The 25,763-nt window shown below is 39.5% G+C and overlaps 1 protein-coding gene across 1 annotated transcript in view; it reads left to right on the forward strand.

Annotated features, from left to right (window-relative positions):
• The window catches only part of LANCL3 (LanC like family member 3), a 93,425-nt gene extending 73,580 nt beyond the window's left edge, over window positions 1-19,845 (forward strand). The window contains exons 2-5 of the mRNA XM_068533622.1: window positions 3,379-3,502; window positions 4,430-4,627; window positions 12,029-12,236; window positions 18,877-19,845. Of these exons, the coding sequence (XP_068389723.1) occupies window positions 3,379-3,502; window positions 4,430-4,627; window positions 12,029-12,236; window positions 18,877-19,036 (690 nt within the window). The 3' untranslated portion in view covers window positions 19,037-19,845. The remainder of the gene's footprint in view (window positions 1-3,378; window positions 3,503-4,429; window positions 4,628-12,028; window positions 12,237-18,876) is intronic.
• The last annotated feature ends 5,918 nt before the right edge of the window (window positions 19,846-25,763 follow it).

The following is a 25,763-nucleotide window of genomic DNA, read 5'->3' on the forward strand; positions in this document are numbered from 1 at the left end:
TAAGAGGAAACCACCCAGACATGATGCATGACCGGGGAAGTTTTGAAATATTTTATAAACTCATTCTCTATTCTGAGCTGTGGATCAGGGATGAAAAGAAAGAGGGCACCACATAGAACCAAAGTTGATTTTCCTTTTCTGGGTTAAAAACAAGCAGGTGGGGCGGGGAGAGAAAGCAGACATGAATAAATGTTCAGCTGAGGAAAGAATAATCCAGTTTTCAATTATCAGCACAGAAGTCAAATAGGGAGAATTTTAGTCATTCAAATGAGTATGTACCCTGAAAATCCAGTTGCCTTTTCCTATCACAAAAACTGCCTCTGTCACATGGATTCAAGACCAATAGTGGCATATAGGACCTCAGTTCAGGTGAAGAGCCAGATATATTCCCAGGAAATTATGGGATGGGACCAGGATAGACTCCTCTTAAGTTCATGCCCTTTGAGGCTCTTGGCAGGTTTCTGAGAGTAAGCCAGGATGGAGGGGTTGATATGAGGCCGATGATGCAAGATATTACATAGAGTAAGACTAAATGTGAGATCAGTTGGTGCTGATAAAGGTACAGAGAGAGTAAGATGTTGTCAGTGGCAAATGAAACTTTGGTAACAATTCGAATGGATGCAGAGGAGGAAATCATTTAGGAGAAATGTGCCGTCCAGCTAAGGAAAGACCTGAGGCTGAGCCCTGAAATGATGGTGGGAAGGCATGGGAAGATAGGGTCTTTAGGATTTCTAGGCAGAAAGGAGGAGTAAACCCAAGAGGCAAAGATAGGTACCTAATAAAAGGGAAACTTAAGTTGGAACCCATGACGTAATTGTTTCTGAGCAACCAGATGGAAAATGAGGAGATGAAGTCTTAGTGAAGCTGATGTGTTAAATATTCTGCATTACTGTTTCTTTCCACCCCTGCCTGGGTTCATGAACTATTTTTTTAATTAAAAAAGTGTTTTTTAATTGAAGTATAGTGGATTTACAGTATTTCAAGTGTACAGCAAAGTGGTTCAGTTACATATATATATGTATATATATATATATATGTATATATATATATATATATATATTCCTTTTCAGATTCTTTTCCCTTATAGGTTATTACAAGGTATTGAATATAGTTCCCTGTGCTATACAGTAGGTCTTTGTTGTTTATCTATTTTATATATAATAATATATATCTGTTAATCCCAAATTCCCAATTTAATTCCTCCCCCCCTTTCCCCTTTGGTAACCACAAGTTTTTTTCTATGTCAGTGAGTCTATTTCTCTTTTGTAAATAAGCTCATTTATATCATTTTTTTAGATTCCACATATAAGTCATATCATATGATATTTGTCTTTCTCTGTCTGACTTACTTCACTTAGTGTGATAATCTCTAGGTCCATCCATCTTGCTGCAAATGGCATTATTTCATTCTTTTTTATGGGTGACTAATATTCCATTGTGTATATGTGCCACATCTTCTTTATTCATTCATCTGTCGGTGGACACTTAGGTTGCTTCCATGTCCTGGCTATTGTAAATAGAGCTGCAATGAACATTGTGGTACATGACTCTTTTGGAATTATGGTTTTCTCAGGGTATATGCCCAGTAGTGGGATTGCTGGGTCGTATGGTAGTACTATTTTTAGTTTTTTAAGGAACCTCCATACTATTCTCCATAGTGGCTGTATCAATTTACATTCCCACCAACAGTGCAAGAGGGTTCCTTTTCTCCACACCCTCTCCAGCATTTATTATTCATAGACTTTTTGATGATGGCCATTCTGACCGGTGTGAGGTGGGCTCATGAACTTTAATCACTCTATTGTAGACTTTTGTCTATGTCTATCTCCAGTGCTGGATAGTAAGTTCCTTGTAGGAAAAAAAATGTATCCTAGGCTTTCTAGAGTTTCCCCCACAATACCTACTAGAGGGCCTCACTGGAATAGTAGCTCAGTAATGTTAACTGGCAGAATTAATTAATGAACAACTTCCTCTTCATGTGATTATTTTTCCAAATTAAATGCTAGATTTGAAGGGGCCACAACCTGGATTATATTTTGCCCTTCTAATGTTGTGTAAATCAGAGGAGCAAGTTATGACTTAAGAAATCATTAGTTATTTCAAAAGGAATGGATGAGTCTAATGGCAGATATCAGGTAGGAAAATTTGATGTGTGAGTCTTCGGAGAAAGGCCAAAATCCAATAGATTGTTCCTTGATCCCAGATTCATCCAGTCAGGCCAAGGCTGAACTTTAGGTGATTTTTTCTTTTTTTGGTTACTCTGGCTAGTACTCTTCCTGTGTAGGTCTGCCTTTTTGGAAGGTTGGCTTCATGAGAGTAAAGGTCTTGTCATCTTGTTCACTGTTGTGTCTCCAGCGTCTAGAACAGGCTTTCCTGCTTATAGTAAGGGCTTAAGAAATAACTGTGGAAAGAAGGGGAAGAGGGAGGGAGGGGGTGAATAAAGAAAAGAGGAGAGAGGGGGCTCTGCTTTTCATGGCAGTCCACCTGGCACTTACTCGCTCATCAGTTACCAAAGTCCCCCTTGGGCTCAGAGTCAAGAACCAAGGATACCAAAATGATGAGACACCACAGTCTTTGCATCTGATCATCCAGTAGAAAGAGACAGAGAGAACGCAACAGGTGACAAGTGCTGTGCCAAAGGGAGCATCCAGTGTGCCCCGAGGCAGAGTGGCAGACAGAGAGCATTGCAAACGTGAGCAGAACCCTGATAAATGCAATGATGCTTTGTAGGCTTGAGAACATTTTAACCTGTATAGCCCTAAAACTTACGGTACCTAGACTGAATAAAATATGGGAGACGGCCTTTTAGCTGTTCTCTATTCAGCATCATTTTGATAGTAAAAGTTCTTTTGCCTTGGTCCTTATTGGACTTTGGTTTCCTTCATGGACTGCAAAAGGCTCCAGAGGGTCTGTCATGCAGCAGCTTGTCATAGAATTGTGGCTTTATAAGCACAGTCGAAATGACACAAACTGAAGGCCCATTGTCTCTGAGCCAGACCCGCGCCATACATCAGAAGTAACAGCTTTGCTAAGCGTGGTCGCTTAGGACCAGTCTTTATTCTTTCCTGAGCAACTTCTTGTTCTTGTGACAAAGATTAATGATATAACAGCTGTTAGGTGGTCTCTGCCATTTATAAAAACCTATAGCAGTAAAGGTGTGTGTTTCCCATCAGAACTGCAAATTTTCTGAAGAGGGGAGATAAACTTGACAACGAAGAGAGAATCAGTGGTTTTAAAAAAAAGGTATGGTGGGCTGAGCTTATTTACAAATAGGAAAAGGACGGGGGGGTATGCTGATGGACTTTTTAAGCAAGAAAATCCAGTGTCTGAGGAATAATGAAGATCCTGACTTGACCTCTGCTTCTTTTCCTTACTCAGGTGCTGACCCCAGCACAGATCAAATCAATTTGCCAGGCGATCCTGGACTCCGGGAAGCAATATGCCATGAAAAAGAGGAAACCATTCCCACTGATGTATTCTTACTATGGAACCGAATACTTGGGTGAGTAAGGGTGTTGGCAAAGGCCTGGAGGAGGAAGGCAGTCTCTAACAGCAGCATTGGCTAAAGACTGGAAGATTTTGTTTTTGACATAGGTCATCACTATTGCTTTCAGTGGGAACCCTTTAAAAGGCCATTTAAAAACAAATGTCGATGGATACTACAAAGCACAATTTCATATTTGTTTTCAGAGTCTACCTGTCAGAAATGGAGCTATTTGGGTGGGAGGGAGACGCAAGAGGGAGGGGATATGGGGATATATGTATACATATATCTGATTCACTTTGTTATGCAGCAGAAACTAACATGACATTGTAAAGCAATTATACTCCAATAAAGATGTTAAAACAAAAAAGAAGAAAAAGGAAAAAAAAGAAATGGAGCTATTTTAACAATGACTTTCACTAAAGACTAAAATCCTTTATTCTCAATTGTGAATTCACTGGCCTAATTTTGCTGAAAGTTTAACAGCTTATATGCTCACTGCCAGTAGTACCTCTGCACAGGGAAGCAGGATTCAGCCACTGACAGTTTCGAGTTTTTAACATTAGTGGATTAATAACAGACTACTGAATCACAATGACTACTTTTGAGATATGAGGCTTGTAAAGTGAAAGTTAGTTACTACCCCTTTGAATCCTTCAGTGGCTCCCCGTCACTCCTTGCAAGCATGACTTGCAAGCCCCTTTGTAGATTGCCTGCCTCCCTCTCCAAACTCAAGCTTTATCTCTCCCTTCCCTGGTTCTGTCCAGCATATTCTCCAGCAGGCAAAGTGTTCTCATACCTTTGTAACCTTTGTGCCTGTTCCTTTTGCCTAGAATGCCTGGCTTTCCCCAACCCCTTCATCAATCTGTAATACTTAACGCCCAGACTTCAAACTGGTCCTCCTCCCAATTGTGTGAATTAATGATGCTTTGCTTGTCTATATAGGAGCAGCTCATGGCCTGTCGTCCATCCTCCAGATGCTTCTTTCGTACCATGAGCACCTTAAGCCCTCAGATCAGGAGCTGGTGTGGCAGAGCGTGGACTTCCTTATGGAGCAGGAACAGAACTGCAACTGGCCACCTGAGCTCGGCGAGGCCATCGAGAGGGAGAACGAGCTGGTGCACTGGTGCCACGGCGCCCCAGGTCTCACTCATGTTATTATCTGATAGCATTGCCTTTCACTGGGCTTAGCCAAAGACGGGTGCCTTTTCTGAGAAGTGAGGGTATTTCTCATCTTATGCCATTACCATGGGAGATGAAAAGGTCAAGATGAAACTTTTCAAAGCCAAGAAAGTCTCCATCAGTAAAGGATGTCCAGAAATGATCCTGTGTTTAAAAACTATATGATCTTTATCTACAGTATTTGTATACAAGTTAAACTAGTGCTGCCCAACAAAATATAATACGAGCCACATATGAAATTAACTTTCTAGTAGCCCTATTAAAAACATAGAAAGAAACAGGTGAAATGAATTTTAATAATAGATCTACCCCAATATACGCCAAATATTATTTCAACATGCAACCAATTTAAAAATCGAGTGACTTCATATTTTTTAAATATCCAGTCTTTGCAATCCCGTGTCTCTGTTATACTTACATCCCATCCTGATACAGACTAGCCACGTTGCAAGCGCTCAGTAGTAACTTCATGGGACAGTGCAGATCTGGAACCTGGCAGTTCAAAACACGGTCCCTGGATTAGTGGCACGGCAGTTTGTTAGATATCCAGAATCTCAGGCCCCACCCCAGCCCCACTGAATCCGAATCTGCACTTCAACAAGATCCCTAGGTGATTTGTACGCACATTAAGGTTGAAGATGGACTGTTCTGTAATTCTTCTCCAAATGAGGGTTTCCATTATCACCTAATGAAAAGTCTAGAGAAATGAGAAGCCATTTGCAGTGAACTCTCTGGAATCGAGCCTGGAAACTTATCAGACCCCATCTTTTCCTTTTTTTTTTTTTTTTTTTTTTTCCAATCCCATTACACTGCTAATTAGGCCTTAGAGAAGGGGCAATTCAAAAAAGACAGTGCATTTTGGTTGATTGGCCAGAGGAGAGACTTAAAATACCAAAATAACACACACGTTTTTGATTAGGAGTGTATTTAATTTTCAAGGCTATGCTTCAGTGCCATGAGTACAGCTTTAAAATATATTTGATTTCTCTTTCATTTGTTACCTGATTTTTATTACTTCCTTTCCCCGCCTTACCTAATTAATGTTCTTTAATCCAACTGGAATTTCATTTTTTCTTCAGTACAGTTTGAGGTGACGAATAATAGAAGTCTTAGTCCATTGGCCATATTTTCTCTGCCTGCCATTTTTACTTAAGGAAGGACTTCAAAGGCTCCCATGTGTGCTTGTACCAGCGCCAGGGCATTGTGCACTATGTCCAGGCTAATTCCCACCAGTGATCATTTGAGCCCACTTTTTTCTTGCTTTGAACTTTCTGAAGAAAAACAGCAGTTATTTACCATTCTGGAAATGATATCTCTTCATGTTACGCTCAACACTCCCATTTCCTATTCCCTTTAATCATTTTCAGCAAAGGCCTTTGGGTATCCTCCAAGCACCCCAGGATCCTTGAATTTTGGAGATGTCCCAAATTAAATACAGCCTATTTTGAAAGGATTCAATGTATAGTAAAAGCCCTGTGAAGAGTGGGAAGATAATTTACTAAAATGAGTGGCTGGGTCACGTAATTGATGTGGGGCTCTTGAAGGGCAGTTATTCCATTCTCTCTGTACATCACATCCCATCTGTCTTTGTAAATCATGGACCATAATAGTACAGCATAGGATTCATCACCTTGGGGACTTTATTTATCCTCATTTATCATTCATGTTCAGTATCTTGGTTAGATTAAACGCAGGTTGCAGGGCAAAATCATTCAATCCACATATTCACTGGACTGCCAAAAATAAACTAATTCACAAATGAATAAAGAACCAAATGGAGTCCATTATGTCTGCCAACCGGCACTTCCATCTCAAGGGTATTGGTCTTCCTTTTAAGAGATGTGCTAAAAATAGCATCAAGAGTGATTATAAATCTGATAAGTGCAGGTTAAAGACCATCATGATGCCTCTGAAGTTGGCAACAGTAAGCTCTCCAAAAATTCTAAAACAAGAGATGACCTAGAAAAATATTTCTCACTTATGTGAGGAGAACATTTTTTGAGAGTAGATTTATGAACAGTGCAGATGGTTTGGGGCGGCAGACTGATTCTGTGATTAAAAACCTGCCAGAAATAATCCACAGTGTGGAACTTCATCAATGATACCTTATCTTCATCAATGATACTATAATTGTTTCCTGTTGACTTTCTTTCAACCCACCTCTACAGGTGACAGCCTTAGTTATCATTTATGCTCTGTGAATATACTTCTGGACTCTTAAGTTAATAACTCTGGGTTCTAATTGTAGTTCCAACACTAACCAGCTAAGTAACCTTGAGAAAACCACTTTGTTTCTTTTGTGCCTTTGTTCATCTGTGAAAGGAGTGTATTGAGGTGGAGCAGTGAAACTCAGTCTTTTTTTCACCACAGACCCCTTTAATCCTGTGGACCCTTACCGTTCCTGAGGGATATGGCCCAAAAGATTTGCAGACACCCACATTTATAAATACCCAGTGCGGCGTAGAGTTTTTCTCACTAAATACAACGAAGTATAGCAGGCAGATTCACCTGACCCCTTCCTAGCCTTAAAGATTCTGCAGTACAGGGCAAAAGTCATTTACAAAACCATTAAAACAAATGCTGTGGCTAAAAGAAACTCTAGATCGCATTATGTTACATCATTACTGTGGTCACACTGACAGCGCATTTCCTTTACTCTGGGTGAAACACAGGTGTAGCTATATTTTTTTTAAATCATTTCATGAGGGCTCCTGGGTAGGTGACTTTGAATAGAGAACAGTAAGTACTTGTACAGTGCAGGTGTCTTTGGTCACTAAGCTTTGTAGCACACACCGTACAATGCGTGCTTCGGTCAAATTCCGGATCCCAGAATGGACCTGTGCGCTGATTCTCTAGGATGTTGAAACGAAACGTGCCAAGTCTGGCTATCACGAGGCTCTGCTGGATCACATGTTTCCAAGATTTAGCCTCTCAAACCATACTTCTTAAGTAATAATTCCTTTTCCCATTTGTATTTGACAAAGACATATATCATTGCTGCCTCCGGGTTTCATGTCAAAGCACAATAATCAGTGTTCCCAGGATGAAATGACACCGTTCCCAGCAAAAGCAAAGAAATCCAACGTCCTTTCCTTTTAGATTAAGCCACCTTATTGTGGATTTCATTAGGTTAGGTAAGGAGACAATAGGTGTAGAAGTTTTTCAAGGTCCTGTCCATGTACCATTCCATGATCCAGGCTGCAGGAAGAGGCCCTTTGTCTCTGGCCAGAACCATAGGATCAATACCCATTAAGCTGCCTGGGGCTAACGGCCTGGTTTAGCAATTAGACCATCTCAACCCGTCTTCCTTCCACATCTTTCACCTCCGCTTCAGCATCGGCCTGCGCTGGGGTGAGAAATGGGACATTATAGGGTCAGCAGACATTTGTGGAGGCCTTGCCATGTGTCAAACACCATGCCACAGATCGGGGAGCAAAAATGAACAAGACAGAGTACCTGCCCTTGGGTAGCTGGCACAATACTAGGGGCGGCAGCCATGAAAACAAGTAATTTCAACAGACTTACAGGTATAGAAAACAAACTAGTGGGTACCAGTGGGGAGAAGGAAGGGAGGAGGGGCAAGATGGGGGTAGGAGATTAAGAAATACACACTACTATGTATAAAATAGATAAGCAACAAGGATATATTGTATAGCACAGGGAATTATAGTCATCTTGTAATAACTTTTAATGGAGTTTAGTCAGTAAAAATACTGAATCACTATCCGGTACACCTGAAACGAATATAATATTACAAATCAACTATATTTCAATTTAAAAATTATATTAAAAAACAGGTAATTTTAATATGATACTGTGTGAGTGCTAAGGTTTGTATAAGGAGTGATGGGAGCTCAAAGGAGGGATTTCTGGTCCTCCTCCAGGTTCCGGGAAGGCTTCCTGGAGGAGGTGATGCCTGAGATAAGTTAGACTAAGAAAGGTTCCCACCTTTCTTAGTTTGTTCCAAGAAAAGTCAGTCAGAGGCATGGAACCACATGGTGAAGGAAGGGGAACTGTGGGGTGGTTTGGTTTCACTGAAGTAAACGCTTCATGGAGGGCATGAAGGCCCTTACTAAAATGAGTGGCTGGGGGAGAAGTGGCAGGAGGACAGAGTAGGAGCTGGGTGGCAAAGGGCTCTCTGTGTCTCACCTGGAGAGCAGCTTCACCTGGATTCTGAGTGGGGGGGAAGCTAAGAGGCACAGATGACCCCACAGAGTTGCTCTGTCTTGAGGCAGCCAATCATTGGCCAAAACCTGCTGGGGGAGGTGCATAGCATAGCCGCCCCTTTGGCTGAGGCCATATCTCCCAAGAAGAGGGCAGCAGTGAGCTTTGTCAGCAGTCAACTCACAGCCGCTGGGGGATGGGGCACCTGCCAGTAAAGTAAAGGGATCCGATAGAGCACCAAGGGCTTCCGGTTCACCTGGCCTGTTCCTCCTCCTCCTTTGGTACCCAGGTTAGATGGTGTCATTTCACCAGTGGGCCTTTCCTACCTCCAAGTGTCGGTTAGGAGCCTTCCTCTGTGCTTCCTCAACGCCCCTCTGTCCCCTCACGTAGCCTAATGAATGCCCCAGTTAGGTTGTAAAGACTAATGAAGGCAGGGGCTTTTATTTATTTATTTATTTTTTAAACCATCTGCTTCTCTTTTTTTTTTTTATAAATTTATTTATTTATTCATTTATTTAATTTTTGGCTGCGTTGGGTCTTCGTTGCTGCGCGCGGGCTTTCTCTAGTTGCGGTGAGCGGAGGCTACTCTTCGTTGCGTTGTGCGGGCTTCTCATTGCGGTGGCTTCTCTTGCTGCGGAGCACGGGCTCTAGGCACGCGGGCTTCAGTAGTTGTGGCTCATGGGCTCTAGAGTGCAGGCTTCAGCAGTTGTGGCTCGCAGGCTCTAGAGCGCAGGCTCAGTAGTTGTGGCGCACGGGCTTAGTTGCTCCGCGGCATGTGGGATCTTCCCGGACCAGGGCTCAAACCCGTGTCCCCTGCATTGGCAGGAGGATTCTTAACCACTGCGCCACCAGAGAAGCCCTGGCAGGGGCTTTTAAAAACCTTAGCACCTACTACTGTCCTGGTATATAGTGGGTGCTCAATTAATATCTAAATAGCCACCCATCCTGTGAGCTGTCTCTTTCATTAGCCTCTTTGCCATCTTTCTGCTGACACGATCAGCTCATAGCTACCCTATTGCCCTTCTTTCAGTCTTGGTTGACCCCACAGTGGGGCATTTTGTCTATAATACTAATCACATCATTAAAAATATAAACCAACCAATTCACAACAAAACACTCCCACTGGTTCCCTACTGCCCACGAATACAGTCCAAGCTGCCCAACTGGACTTGTAAAATCATCCAAAATATGAGCCCAATCTACCCTTCCAGCCCATGGTCCTGTTGCTTAGAACACTGCCCCACTGGTCTTCATGTGACTTGTTTATTGTGGCTTAGAAACTTTGCCCTTGCTGATTTGATGCCTGGAATGCTCTCTCTCCATCTCCTCAGGCCTGCAGTTTCCTATGCATCCTACACAGTCCTGAAGAAGGCCTTACTTCCATCAAAGCTTCCCCTGACTGTCTCCCCTCAGGGAACTTCCACTTTTCTGATCCCTCTAGTATTATTTTCAGAGCCATTCATTTTATGTCCCAACAGCATCATGAACTACATGTCTTATTATGTATCAGTCAAAAGTACATATTTTTCTCTCCCTTTCTAGACAGTGCCTTCCTGAAGGGCAGGAATCGTGTTTAGCATTTATTGTATATCACCCCAGGGCCAGAAGTGGCAACATAATTTGGGGGACCCAGTACAAAATAAACATGCAGACCCCTTTTTGAAAAATGATTAAGAATTTCAAGATGGCAACAACAGAGCATTCAATCCAGGGTGGGGCCCTTCTGGAGGCCCTTTGTGAGGCTGTACAGGTCACATGCCCATGAAGCTGGCCCTGCCTAGGGCTGTGCATACAGCAGATCATCAATGGGCACTTTCAAATGAATGGATACAGTGAATGAATGAGTGTGTAATTAACTAAGTTCAATTCTTTTAAAAATCATTCTTTGTGGGAATGACACTTTCTTCCTAAAACTGAAGGAGGACAGTGCCATAGGTGACCATTGTCAGTGGTTGACTGGAAAGCACTGGCTGAGGAGAGCCCATTGTTAAGTGTTCGTCATAGGGAGTGTTAAAGGATACATTTTTAAAAGAGAATAAAATCATGACTCTCATACAGACATAAACATATGTCAACAATTTTAACTCATAAATTAATGAGGGAACCACAAAGGTATTACAACTGGTTCAAAGGAAAATCCAAAGAGTGGACATATTTCTAGGCTATTAGGAACGCTGACATGAATTTACTTAATAGATGCAGAAACTAGCTGCTTCCACGAAGACTGAGGGAAGCCAATGCAGCGTCTACCGGACAGAATATGAGTTTCTAGAGACAGGTATTATTTACATTAATGTCAGTTTTCTACAAGGTAATTTCTGTCTTTACACAGTTGTAAAATAGGCTAGTCAAAGAGAAAGGCAGAGATAACCCTGATGGACGAGCTAGTCAAAATATCTACTAAATTCCAGTCTTTCCCACTTTCTATACGAGAAGGGTAGGCGAGGCAGGAGAGAGAGTGATCTTGTGTTATTAATCTCCTCTCTGAATATGAGCACCTGGAACGTGGGGGAAATTGTTTCTATTAATAGCTGTCACTTCTCTTGTTTCCATTCCTGCCTGTGTAATTGAGATTGCCTTGGCTGAGGAGTTTTGAAGGAACGTGTCTTTCCTTGGAACAATCAAGTGGGGAGGGCCTCACTTCACAGCTGAAGCCAGAGTCTTGGCCAGGTCACTTGGGATCATTGTTGTTTTTGGAAGGACTCCCAGTTTGGCTCTTAAGAAAAGGTGTGTAGTTATAAGTACTTTAACATTACAAATTCTGAACATCCGTGGGGGAATGGGCAAACTGTGTAAACATTTAGCCATTCCAAAAAGCCAGATATGCATAATGCTTACCAGGGTATGTGTCATTAAATATTAACCCATTTGTAAATTATGGATTTTATCAATCTAGATACTTGTTACTCTTGCTCTCAGGGCCAGTATCACCATACAATTCAAACAACGTAAACTAAATCTCGCAGGTAAAGTAAGACTCCCTTGGAGAAGATCCTATAGCCTTGCTACTCAAAATGTGGTCCCCAGAAGGGCCGTCGTTAGAAATGCAGTGTCTCTGGGCCCACCTCAGACCTACTAGATTAGAGTGGATATCTTACCAATACATTGGTGATTTGTGAGCCTCTTAGAGTTTGAGAAGTTCCGCTCTATAGTATTAAGCCCTGAAAATCACCTCTAATGTCTTTGATGTTTTCACAGGAATTGCCTATCTGTTTGCAAAAGCTTATCTGGTTTCCAAGAAACCACAGTACCTGGACACATGTATCCGGTGTGGGGAACTCACATGGCAGAAGGGCCTGCTAAAGAAGGGGCCAGGGATTTGCCACGGGGTAGCTGGCAGTGCCTATGTCTTCCTGCTGCTATACCGGCTCACGGGAAACTCTAAATACATCTACCGAGCCCAAAGGTCAGCCTTTCTTTGCATGTTTCTTTTTTTTTCTCCAAATGTTAATACAATTAATGTTCTGAACAGGTAATAGAGTCACATAGTTTTAAAGTGTAAAAAGAAATACTTCCACTGTGCACTATAGCAATTTAGTTCACTTCCCAGGATATAGTTACCAGTCTCTTAGTTATCTTCTCAGGGATATACATATCTGTATATATACACAAGCAGATAGGCATATATGTAATATTTTATCCCTCTTTTTTGTTACAAATGGTAACACTTCGCTATCTTAACGATCACCCTAAATCAGTAAATAAAGGACTTTTCATTTTTATTGCTGCATAGTATTACATCTTCTGAATGAGCCATAGTTTATTTAACCAGTCCCATATGGAGGGCAATTTGGATTCTTTCCAATATTTTGCATTACGTATAATGCTATGATGAAAAACCTTGTACATATATCATTTTGTTCACGTATGGGTATATCTGTAAGTAAATCCCTGGAAGTGGAATTACTGGGCCAAAGGATATGTATATTTGCGATTTTTTTTTTTATTGTGGTGAGAACGCTTAATATGAGATCTATTCTCTTAGCATGTTTTAAAATGTACAGTAATATCTTGTTAGCTATAGACACAATGTTGGACAGCAGATCTCTAGAACTTATTCACCTTCAGTAACAAACTTTATACCCATTGAGCAAAAACTCCCCATTTCCCCTCCCCCACCCCAGCCTTTGGCAGCCCTCGTTGTATTCTCTGCTTCTGTGAGCTTGACTGACTGTTGTACATTCCTCATGTAAGTGTTATCATGGAGTATTTGTCTTTTTGTGACTGGCTTATTTCACTTAGCATAATGGCCTCATTTATCATTTAGAACAGTGCCTGGCCCATAGTAACTGCAATGTAAGTGTTCACTGTTATTATCACTAACAGTTTGAGTTATATCATTCTAGACATTTCTCTATGCATGAATGTATGTTCCTATATATATATATGTATGTATTATACGTACATATTAATAAGATCCTACAATTATGTATGTGTAACAGTACTATACATACTGTTTGCAGTTTATAATTTTAAATAAACAATTTTTAAGGGACATCCTTTATTTCAGTTTGTATAGATCTATCTCATTGTTTTAATGACTATATAGTTATTTATTATAGTTGTACCATGATTAATTTAACCAATCTTTAAGTAATGGACACTTGGTATATGTGCAATCTTTACTAATACAAACAAAATTGTCCCAAATATCCAATACATACCTTTCTGTGCACTATGAGAAAAATTTTTTAATTGAAGTCGTTAAATCCAGAGGCATTTTAAACTGTCTTTGTCTTTTGCCCATTTTTTCCTATTGTGATGCTTATTTTGAGGACTGTAACTCTTTGTCAATATATGATGTAAATATTTTTCTACTTTGCCATTTTTCTTTCAACTTAGCTCATGGTCTTTTGCCAGATGAAAATGTTAAGTATTTTTCTTGATAAAGTTGACAAACTTTCAAGATTTCTGGACTTTGTGTTATAGTTAAAAAGACCTTTTCCACTCTAAGATTATAAAAATATCAATTTACACTGACTTTTAATACTTTTATGATTTTATTTTCATTTTTAAAATAAATTTGTACCCCTTCACCCATCTCTCCCACCAATTTAGAAGTTACTTTAACTTTTAAATCATTGATTCGTTTAGAGCTTACTTTTTAAAATAGTGTCAGATGGATATCTATCTTTGTGTTTTCTAATGAAAAAACAAAACTTTCCCATAACATCTGTTGGCTAATTACCCCAATCATTTGAAATTCCAGTTTTATCATAAACTGAATTTATATAAATGTGTGGGTTTGTTTCTGGACTTTCTATATTTCATTATTCATTTATTTCTAGTTTTTCTTAGCTGCTCTCTCTCATTTATTCTTCCAATTGTATTTTAGAGTCAATTTTTCAAAAATTAAAAAAATCCTACGGACATTTGATTGGAATTTCAATGAATTTATATGTTACTTAGTGAGAACTCACATTTTTAGAATATTGAGTTTTTCCATCCAAGAGTATGGTATGTTTTCCCTTTATTTAAGTTTGTAAAAATGTCATTTGGTAAAGTTTTGATCTTATGAAGAAGGACTTGTATGCTTCTTGTTAATTTTATTACTATGTATTTTATGTTTCCAGGATTGTGAGTGGAATCTTTTCCTCCCCTATATTTTCAGGTTATTTATTACTGGCATTTATGAAGACTTTAAAAAACATACATATTATTGCAGTTTAGCAATCTAAGACGCCCTTCTCTCATATAAATCTGCATTGTATCTTACAAACATCTTAGTTTTGATAAATATCAAAATGATATATCTGGCCACCTTACTGAACTCCATTAATCTTTCTGTTAGATTCCATTGGGTTTTCTAAGTAGGCACACATATTATCTGCAAATAATTATAATTTTGTTACTTCCATTCTCAACTATATACTCTTTTTTTTTTCATTTCCTATCACATGGGTCAGAATCTCCATAACAACGTTCAATAAAAATAAGGATAATAAACATCCTTGCCTTTATGCTGATTTCATTAAGAGTGAGTCTGTGTTTCACCGTGATCTTTTAAATTTGCTTCTTATAATGTGTATCATGTTGGATTATGACACTCCTCTGTTCAGGATAATCTGATGGCTTCCCACATGAATCAGAGTAAAAGCCAAAGTCTGTTCTCTGAACAAAAAGCCCTCCAGGATCTTGCCTCCCATTACGTCTCTGATATCATGCCCTACTTGTCTTGCTCCTGGTTCTTTGCACCACAGTGGCTTCCTTGTGACTCTGTTAAGATGCCAGGTACAATCTACCTCAAGGCCTTTGAAGTTTTGGTCTCCTTCACCTGTGATGTTCACTTTCTACGTATATGTCCCAGTTCTCTCACTTCATTCAGACCATCACTCAAAAGTCATTTTGTCAGAGAGGTCTTCCCAAGGCAATTTATCTAATATTCGATCTTTAAAAAAAACCATAAAATACCCTTTATGATATTTGCATGTATGCACAGAAGGAAAAATACTAACATATGTGAGTCCCCCATTTGTAGCTCCATTGTTTTGGAAGTCTGTTAATATATTTTGATTCATGGCTCCCTAATCTGTTTAGGTTGCAACCTGACCCTTTATTTCCCAAATATAGGGGAAAAAAGTCATTTGGGATCTTACTTAGGCTAATGTGATATCACCTTTGGAATAAATTTCATCGGGGTTGTCATTCTCTAGAAAGCCTATTAAAAAGAATCAGAACAACCCCTCTATTTTTCTGGGAGACTGGTCCTAGTTTACAGAGTCTTAATTATAAGTCTGGGATTACAGGGCCCTTCAGACAACTTAAATTTCTCACTTACAGGTAAAGACTGAAAATGTGCGGGTAATATCTGAATATTGTTTGGGCATTGCATTTAATTGTTTAGTGTACTGAAATTTCCACTTCATCATAACTCAAAGTTAAATATGGTGTGGTCCAAATTGGGGAGACTTCCTTTGGCCATTCCTAAAACAGTAAAGTCAAACAATATGTACCTTCCTGGAATAAACATTACTTGGTCATCGCCTACTACTCTTTTAACACAGAGTTGGAATTTATGGTTCCAGAAAAATATTTGACCACCTTTTAAGTTTCTTCTATGATTATTTAATTATTCAGGTTTTCTACCTCTTTTTGAATTATTTTTGGTAGTGAATAAACTACTATAAAAGCATCTAGTTCATATGTATTTTCGAATGTTTGACATAAAGTTCTAACAGTATATAGTTCCATGATATTTAAAATTTCCCATGTCTGTGATTACATGCCATTTCACATTCCTAATGGTTTTCCTTTTTGGCCAGACACACCAGCATTTTGTCTATGTTGCTTATCCTTTCAAGGAACTGGCTTTTGGTTTTTATTAATTATTTTTGTTTTTCTCTTTTGCTTCCTAATACATTGTTTTCTGCCTTTATTTTTGGTTTTCCAGTGTTCCTTCCCTTTATTTTGTTATTTTCTACAGTTTTTAAAATGTGCTTAATTAGAATACCTTCCATCTTTATAACATCAACAACAACTCAGATCAATGAATTTTCCTCTGAGTTCAGTTTTGGTCATAGTCAGTAGGCTTTGATATGTAATGTTATCAGTGTCTGTAATTCTTATTAGTTCCATAATTACCATTCTGACTTCTATTTTGACAGAGTTTTTTAGAAAAATGAATTTGTTAGTTTGAATTTTGCACCATTGGGTAGATTTTGGAAACAATCATTTTCACTTTAGTATGATAACATGTTGTATAGGTCAGAATACAATGAAACTGCTACTCTCACACATTGCTGGTACTCTTGTAAATTGCTATATATCATTTAGAAGTTATTTTGAAAAGCACAAAAAATGTTCATCATATTACTTTTTTTTTTAAATTTATTTATTTATTTTTGGGTGTGTTGGGTCTTCGTTTCTGTGCGAGGGCTTTCTCTAGTTGTGGCGAGCGGGGGCCACTCTTCATCGCAGTGCGCGGGCCTCTCACTCTTGCGGCCTCTGTTATTGCGGAGCACAGGCTCCAGACGCGCAGGCTCAGTAACTGCGGCTCACGGGCCCAGTTGCTCCGCGGCATGTGGGATCTTCCCAGACCAGGGCTCGAACCCGTGTCCTCTGCATTGGCAGGCAGGTTCTCAACCACTGCGCCACCAGGGAAACCCCCTCATATTACTTTTAAATTAAAAAATGTAGGATACTAAATATTATACAGACTCTGATTTCAATAATGTAATAAATAAATCTAACCCTAGGGGGGAAAAAGGTCAGAGGAGGGAGCAAAATTAACTGTGGATTTCTCTTAAAATGTGGTGGGATGGTTGTCTCTATTTTACAAATATTCTGCTATACTATGTTTTTGTGAAAAAATTCTGTTTACCATGTATGGAATGCTTGCTCTTTGCTCAGAGCCATAATATATGGTATCTTTGATCTTTACAGATAATCTTATGCAATTCTGCAACTTCACCGTTTTAAAGTCAGATTAAGAAATTTGCCAAAGGTCATCTAACTTGAAATTATCAGAGTTGCATATTGCAACCCCAAAGCCCTTCCTCTTCCTGCTACACCAGGGCTTCGCAATCTAGGATTCGTGAGTTTACTTGAGAAAAGTATTACATTTCAAGCTGAAATGTAGCATTTCCTTCGATTCTGAATTCGCAGTAGCTGTGACTCTGTCACCAATAGATGTCATAGATATTCTCATGTTATTAGTCTTGTTGCAGATATTGTGAAATATATTTTACTCCCATCACTACTTAGAAATGTCAGCAGTTATTAGACCCACTACTAGATCTTGTTATTTAATGTGTTAATAAAGAATCCATATATCACTGTATCACAAATTCGGTTGAAAAATTTTTGCTAACCATGCTTTAATATAATTAATTTCCTTGGGAATCCTGTGTATTTTTCTTTACATATTTGAAGACTTTTTTTTTCTTCTGAGAAGGAGTCCAGGCTGCCAAATGATCCGTAGCACTAAAACAGTTAAGACCCTTGAAGCTGTACCACGAAGTTTCAGTGTGTAATTACAAATTTTGAATTAACTCTTAAGATGCATCATTATTCTACTGTTTAAAATTTTGACTTCCATTAAAAATTGTTGCATATTCAGGAAAACAGTTGAGAGAAAAATTGTCCCAGACAGAATTGCAGTATGTTTCCTGCTGATTTATTTTAAGCTAGCGTCAATTCTAAGAGCCCTAAAAAGATCAAACAAGTAATTACTCTTCATAGGACCCCCTATGTAGTAGCAATAATCTAAATTTACGGCAGAATCAGCTGTCAGGCCTTTTCAACCTGTGAGCTCTAGCCTCTGAATTAGTGATTATTTTTGTTGTTGATGGGAATGGGTAGAGCAAGTCTGTAAAGAGGTGACAGCACTTTAAAACCTGTAAGCTACTAAAAATGTTACTCATTATAAATGATTTGAATAGGCTTTGTGGCAAATACAGGTAAAAGAAAAAAAGATCTCTCATAGAGAATTTAGAGGTCAGTGATTTATTTTTAAGGCAGGTGTCCTAAAAATAATCTATCTTGTAGCTGAGTTTGCTGTTTGATGTCATGATTATAAAGTGTTGCTTGCCTTTTCCCATTCATCTTATTCTTTTGTTTGCCCAAAGCACAGATTGTATAAAATCTTGCCCATTTATTTTCAGTCTCTGCTCTGTATCACATATAAATGAAACCTAGCTCAGAAAAAATATGCCTGCAGAAACACAGCATATTTACGTTTTTTAAAGGCAGAGGCCTATATCAGCTTGCTTCTATTCAAGATAAATAGAAGTATGGCTATTTATCTGTCTTTTTTACTTTTAATTATCGGATGACAGAAGGAATGAAATCCTCAGAAACTGCTTTGCTTTGCAAATGCTGAAAATAGTTGAATTTACTTGGCAGCATATCTGTTGTGAAACATACACAATGGCATAATGGCTTCTCCGTTTTTTAACAGGGAAGAAGGCTTCCTTCAGGTATTATACACGTCTGGAAAGAGAATGATGCTAAAACTTGAACTTAGCGGAGAGGAGGAAGAAGCAACCCAGGGCCAATAATATGGAAACACTCATGTGAAAACTGTTCATATTTTCTCCTTCTCTTAGGTTTGCTGAATTTTTATTTACCGAGGAATTCAAGGCTGGTTCCCGGGTCCTTGAAAGTATATACAGCTTGTATGAAGGCTTCTCCGGGACGGTGTGCTTTCTGATCGATCTGCTGCAGCCCAACCAGGCTGAGTTCCCTCTCTTCAGCGTCTTTGTTTAGAAGGCTCCGTGTCCCACTGTGGCCCTGCAGAAGGTTCCTGAGATTTCCTGAGCCTACTACCTGAGGCAGTTTCCACATAAGCCACATTCAATGGTATCACAACCATTAGCCTTAACATGGCTGTCGGAAGGAAGGGAGGGAGCAAGCAGGTGAAGGCAGCATGATACCTGATTGAAGGGAGAACAGTGTGAGAACCTGCAAACATAAAGACACCACAACTCTTCTAAAACCCCTGGAGATGGAATTGTTGAGGGAATAGATGTGAGACCAGAGATCAGAGGAAAAAGGGAAAGAGAAATCATCTGTCTTTCACTTGCGGGACAGAAAACAAAATTGAAATGTGGACTATGGCAATGAAATGCCAAAAATACCTTTGCAATTGGAGAGAGAATTTGACCATTTGTGGGTGCCCTCCACCCCTAAATTCAGAAATAAAGACGATCAGAAAACTAAAGTAATTGCCCAGCTAAAACTGCTAGGAGGGGCGTGTCAGGTTGCCGAAGGACAAAAAGGGAAACTCTTGGTTGTCCTTTGCCTTTACTTATTGAAATTCATGATTTTTAATGAATGGAGAAATTTGCATATGAATCTATTTTTTAGCATTACCCTGGGCACTTTAAAGAGATCATATCATAACTTAGTTTAAACCCCCAAATTCCAAGTTCCCTTAGGTCTTAGAGCGTCTCTCTTCCTGGGTTCCTTTTTCTTTCCGAAAGCTCAATTAGAATAGCAAAATTCACAGGCTAGCAAATACTGTAGCAAGTGTTACACTGTCAAGTGTTTTTCTCAATTTGAAGCATAAGCTGTGTACCGTCTATTGTTAGTAATTTTTTAAATGCTTATGTAATCCCTATGAAGCTATTAGCTGAACTGTAAAATATACTCGTGGAAAAAATCACTCATCTCAAAGATCAGGGTAACCACTACGAAGGTGGGTCATTTCCGCCTTGGATGGAATACTGTGTCCCCTGGGACAGGCACCCAGTGGCCTAGAAAGGGACCAGTGATTATGAAAAGAACACTGCTCAATTTTATACTGTAAGATTAAGAGATGCGTGAACTCCCTGGCTGATCACCTTACCCTCCAAGACACAGGCTCCACTAGAATTTGTCTACAGTACCCAGTGAGCCAAGTTGTCATATTAAATTCAGCCCTGCCATAAACACATAGAAGCTGTAAAACTACTTCAAGTAAATAGTGGTTTCCAGAACATTGTGGGAGCATCTGTCACTTCAATACTCAGAACATGAGTTTATCCATTTTCTAGAATTTGGTCAGTGTCAATTACATATATCAGAGTGAGGAGGAAATTGCATACTGTATAAGATTTACCAATTATTTAAATAGTCATTAAATATTTGGATATACGTGATAGATGTAGAATATGTATCATTAAGTGCTTAGGTTTACATCAGGATGTATATATATCTAGATATGTGTCTAGATAGATAGATAGATAGATACCTAAGCGCTTATTCAGTTCAGTAGTTCCTAACTTCTTGATTCGTAGATGAACTTTGGGAGGAGTTGGGGAATATTTTGTTGCCTAAAAATGTGTGTGTGTGTGTGTGTGTGCGCGCGCGCGCGCACGCTCTTTTTTTCTGGGAAGAGGATCTCTAGCATTCACAAGATTCTCAAAGAATCTGGGGCTGAAGAAAGGTAAGAACTGTCTGGATATTTTCTGACTTTCTTTATGTTTGCACTCATCAGAACAAACTAGGACAAAGTGGTTTTGAAAAGCATGCACGTTTGTAGCTCATTGTTTCATTTTCACATCCTCAGATATAAGTATATAAAATTGGCCTCAATTGTTCATCTTTGAACATACTCAGATTGGGGCAATACCACATAAATAGCAGCTTTCAGGTGACTCCCAAAGTTGGGTTCTACAAGTTCTTTCATGAACGGTCAAGGACCTCTCAGAAAGCCTTAAGACAAAATGCCTTCTACAAAGTAGTCTCCTTTTGAAATGAGAGTGGTAGCTGCTTTCCACCATCTGGATTTAAATTCATTTCATCTGACCCCTATAGGCTGACGGTAATAAGCATTCAATATACAGGGCTTTATATAGAACGCATGCTTTTTTCATCGTCCAGCAACACTTCAAGGTGATTTACGTAATTGATCCAAAGTCTCACAGGATGTTGTTGTGCTAATCGTTGTGAAAAGACAACCATTTTGTCAAATCCAAGAAAAGGCCATGTTTGTATCTTTATGAATTGACACCTCAGTAAATTAGAAACAAGGGTAGGCTTGTTTAGCACTTAAACATGTTGAACGTTTTTATTTTCCTGAGAGAGTAGAATTACAACTTTGGGTAGGTCTTCTTCTATCTTGTTTTCCCAAGAAATGGGAAAAAGACCCTTTAGTGTTGCTGTAGAAAAGTGTGGCATGTCACTTCTTGTTTAATTAACCAAGCTGTTCCCTTCAATGTAATATTCTTTTCTGAATAGCGCTGGTGTTGCCTCTTGAAGGCTATGAGGGGATTTTCACCACCACTAGTATAACTTTAATGTTATTTACTATATGTGACGCGAACAATTATAAACCTGAAGGTAACAGTGGAAATTTGAGGGTAGATTGAAAGAATCTCTCAACAATGGGGGAGACTGCGTTATACTTGGAGAACAGGAAGTTTTGGAAAATATTACAACTCCGTGTATTTTGTTTCATTAACACAATTATGTACCTTCTCTTTCATGTACCCCCTGCCATGTATCTTTATTTTGCCTAATCCCATTTCAGTCATCAGATTTTACTTTTTTATTCCATTTGTAACCTGGTAACTGAGAACAGAGGTTTGAGAGCATATATTCCCCTGTGCTTCTTTAGGTAATTGACTACACTATTAAGATAATTGTATTCACTTTCTGATAACTCTGAGAAACAGAGTCATTTTCTTGGCCTGTGCTAAATTGGAACTTTTCCATGGCAATTTGTATCTTTAACTTTCTTTGACACACTTAAGATTTTAATCAAGACACTGTTCAAATTGTTTCAATTTCTGTAGAGAGCAAATCTCAATAATTTCAATGCAACAAATGTAAGTTTGTGATTTATAGCCATGTTCAGGGAACACATGATTAAAAGAAAAAACATTAGTAATGCAAAGAGCCCTGTTTTGGAAATCTCAAATCCTTGCTCGGTGACCTCCATGGGCAGCTATAATCACCATCATCACCCTCTCCACCTCACAGGGTAGTCAGTGATAAAATGGATATAAGAGAGTTTTATAATAGGCAGGTCCTTTATATGTTTAAAAGGGAAGCTATGTTTTAAGTACCTATTACGTGCATACAAAACCATGCTCAATTATGACTTCAAGCAAGCATTTCAGCCAAATGGAATCTCCCTGTCTGGATGCAGAGCTTGGAGTCTGGATCACTTGATGGGTAAAAACAAAGTATGTTCTTTATATTCTAGAACCAATCCTGACTATAGCATTTGTGCCTCAGAAAGTTCTGATTCACTGCGGCTGAGTACAAATGAATAGGCTGGTTCACTGAGGAGCTCCTTTTAATGGAAATATTTATTTTGCTCACTGGAAACAAAGGATTACAGTGCCAGTAACTTGAGAAAAGGAGCTGCAGGCTAGGTCTGCAGAGAAAACATGAACTGGGAAATAAAGTAATTTGGAGTTGAGTTTGGTCTGCACTTTCATTCAGGCCTCAGAACTGCATGACATAGAGCAATAGAAATATACTCTCCACGGCATATAAGGCCTTCCTTTGGGGACCTGGAAGGAAACACTGTCCCAAATCGATAGAGAAATGACGAAGCCTCATATTCGCCAAGGCCGGGTGATTTTGGCATAAACTTGGCAAGGAAAGCAAATGAGAAGGCAGACAAGGGGGTGGGTGGAGGAAAGCTTGCCTCAGCCCAGCATCTCAGCGTGAGTTGTGGAGGCACGTTCATTGCTGCTAAAAACCAGTCATCTTAGTCATGGGTTTTATTGCTTCCTGGGACCACTAATCCCAAACCACCCCTGATTCAGCAACTTCTTGTTCTCCTTCTCCTCTTAAATAGTAGGTTCTGATTTTTTTTTTTTCCTGTGTCTGCTTAATCATGTGACCTCCTGTCACCTGGAGGGCAGGCTTTCTCCTTATCTCTTCCATCCACGTCAGTTGGTAGCTAAGAGCTCCAGGCTCAGGAAGGCTGGACTCCCCTCTGGGTGGAAGGGCCGATCTCAAGGTCAGCAGCGGAAGGAGTTGGACCCATTCTGCAGTCACATCACAGGTCCAAGACAGGCTAGCCGGGGTGCAGCTGTTCACGAGAGGAGAACAACGGCTGCGTTTATCCTGCTTCTCCTCCATAAAGAAACCTGGTCATTTTATTTGTACTGCTGTGGGGAAAATTAAAAAAAACAAAGTTCATGCTACATTAAATATCTGGGCCTCCTGCATTATCATAAATCTCATACTGGGGGAGGGTGCCCTCTCTCTCCTTGTTTCTTTAATTGCAAGTGGTAATGAATTGAGGCCTGATGGATGAGGCCTTTGGGGTGGAAAATATATTTGTTTTTATTTTCTCAAAGTACTGATCCTTGTCATTTCCACGTGGACTTCTCCACAAATGGCAAAGTCCCTTATCTGCAGAATTTCCTGCACCTCTTTTGCGTTTGTGTACCCATTACCCCCCTGAACTGAATTTGAAAAAATAATTTAAAATGAAAACCAAATCATCCATATTTTCATCCTTTGCCCGGGGTGGGGGTTGGTGAATAGCATGATTAAAAGAGCAGATGACCCTTTCTTTCCTTGCCTTTCTCCTCCACACACAATATCCAGGAAGGAGAGGGAGAGAGGGAAAAAGATACACGAGCCTTGACTGCCAAAGACTCTGAAAACACAGTTTGCAAGGACTGCCTGTTTGTTTCCTGTTTGGGTTTTTTGTTTTTGTCCCTATAGGAAATAGTTTGTGTGTGTGTCTGTGTGTGTGTGAAAGAGAGAGAGAGGGAGGGAGAGAGACTGACTTAGAGTCAGAATCACATATGAAATAAAACCCCACATTTAGCTCGGAGATGTATCTGAATGAACAGATATATGCAAGCGTAAACATTAATGAGTGGCTCTTCATTGTGTGTTAACTGCTCTCTAATAAATTACCAGGTAATTAATGAGGGCTCTAGTTATACTTCGAGTTGTCTATCTTAAGCATTCATTTTCATTAAAACTTCTGCTGCCAGGTTAAAGCCGTTAGTAGCCATCTTGTAGAAGAGAACAGATGTGAGTTTAACACATAGAGCCGCAAATGTGAACCACATATGTAGTTTTAAAATTTTCTAGCAGCCACATTAAAAGTGCGAAAAAAGTGAAATTAACTTTAAAGATGTAGTTGATTTAACTCAGTCTATCCAAAATATTATCATTTCAACATGTAATCAATATAAAGTTATTAATGAGATATTTGACGGTTTTTGGTACTGACTCTTCAAAATCTGGTGTGTATTTTACACTTACTACACATCTCCAGTCGGACTAGCCACACTTCAAGTGCTCAAGAGCCACATGTGGGTTGGCTGTTGCGTTGGACAGCAGGGCTAGTGTCCCTCTGCTGTTTCACAGTATTGAGAAGGTCCTCCTACAGCGTATGTGTATTTTTGTTGTTACAAGAGAAAATGGAAACCAAACGCTACATGTTACTTGAGTACTGCGGTGTTTCCCCAAGTGCAGGACACTAGGATCAAGAACTGCCCTGTGGAAAAATAGATTCGGTGATGAAATAAGTTAGGAAAGTTCTATTCTTGTACCCCCTTTTGGAGATTTACATGGTGTGCTAACATAGCACAGACTCTGAGAAAACTCTCTTGGGTAAAGGAACCTATTGGAAGTTGAGTTCTGTGTCTGTAAGGTTCCACTTCCTGAGTGTGACTGTTACCCAGCTACCACTATAACAACATGGTTAGTCTGGCATGGTACATTTATGGTATGCTTATAATATTTTTTTTTCCTACCGAGGTGTTCTAACACCCCTTGCCTCCCCCCGCCCACCCCGCCAGGCCCATGAAAGATACCAGAACAATGGTTCTGTCCCTGAGTATTTATCCCCATTAATTATCTTGCCCTCACAAAAACCTGAGGTCATTCTTTACTACACTTTTGGGGACAAGAATTCTGGAAATTGCCACAAGTGTCTCTGCGTAAGGAAAACTGTGTCTTCCCCTCCTCCACTCTTCTCAGAGCCTATCTCTACTTATTCTTTGTATTCAGAATCACCCGAGAGCCAAGATATGTCTTCTTGATCTAGAACCACCTACTAAATTGAAACCAGCAGATGGCTGTAATGTCTTGTACGTGGACCAGATTTTCAGAAAGTACCCAAATACACACCTTCCTCTCATTCTTTCAGAAATGATGAGAACTCTACAAAGATGAGGGGAGAAACATCTGAGTGTGTGTATGTGTAAACACGGAATAGAGTTTCATAAGTAGAGTAATACCGTTCCTGCTAATGCTTTTTAAAAAAATATTTTGTGTGTGGTGTTAATTTACATGCTTTAATGTATACTGTTATTGTAAAGTGTGTAAAGTAGTTGTGACAGCAGTCAGTTTGAAGAAGATATACACTATACTTGACAACTGTCAATCTTTAGCAAATGATCTTTTTGCCTTTGTTTTAGTGGGACCTCTGACGCTGCCCCCGTAAGTTTTGTTTTACGATCTGTACTGAAGTGGCAATTACCAGTTAAACAACTTCTGTCGCTGAATTTGGTCCACGTTGACTGTC

The sequence above is a fragment of the Eschrichtius robustus genome, chromosome X, assembly GCF_028021215.1.
Source record: "Eschrichtius robustus isolate mEscRob2 chromosome X, mEscRob2.pri, whole genome shotgun sequence".
Classification (NCBI taxonomy): domain Eukaryota; kingdom Metazoa; phylum Chordata; class Mammalia; order Artiodactyla; family Eschrichtiidae; genus Eschrichtius; species Eschrichtius robustus.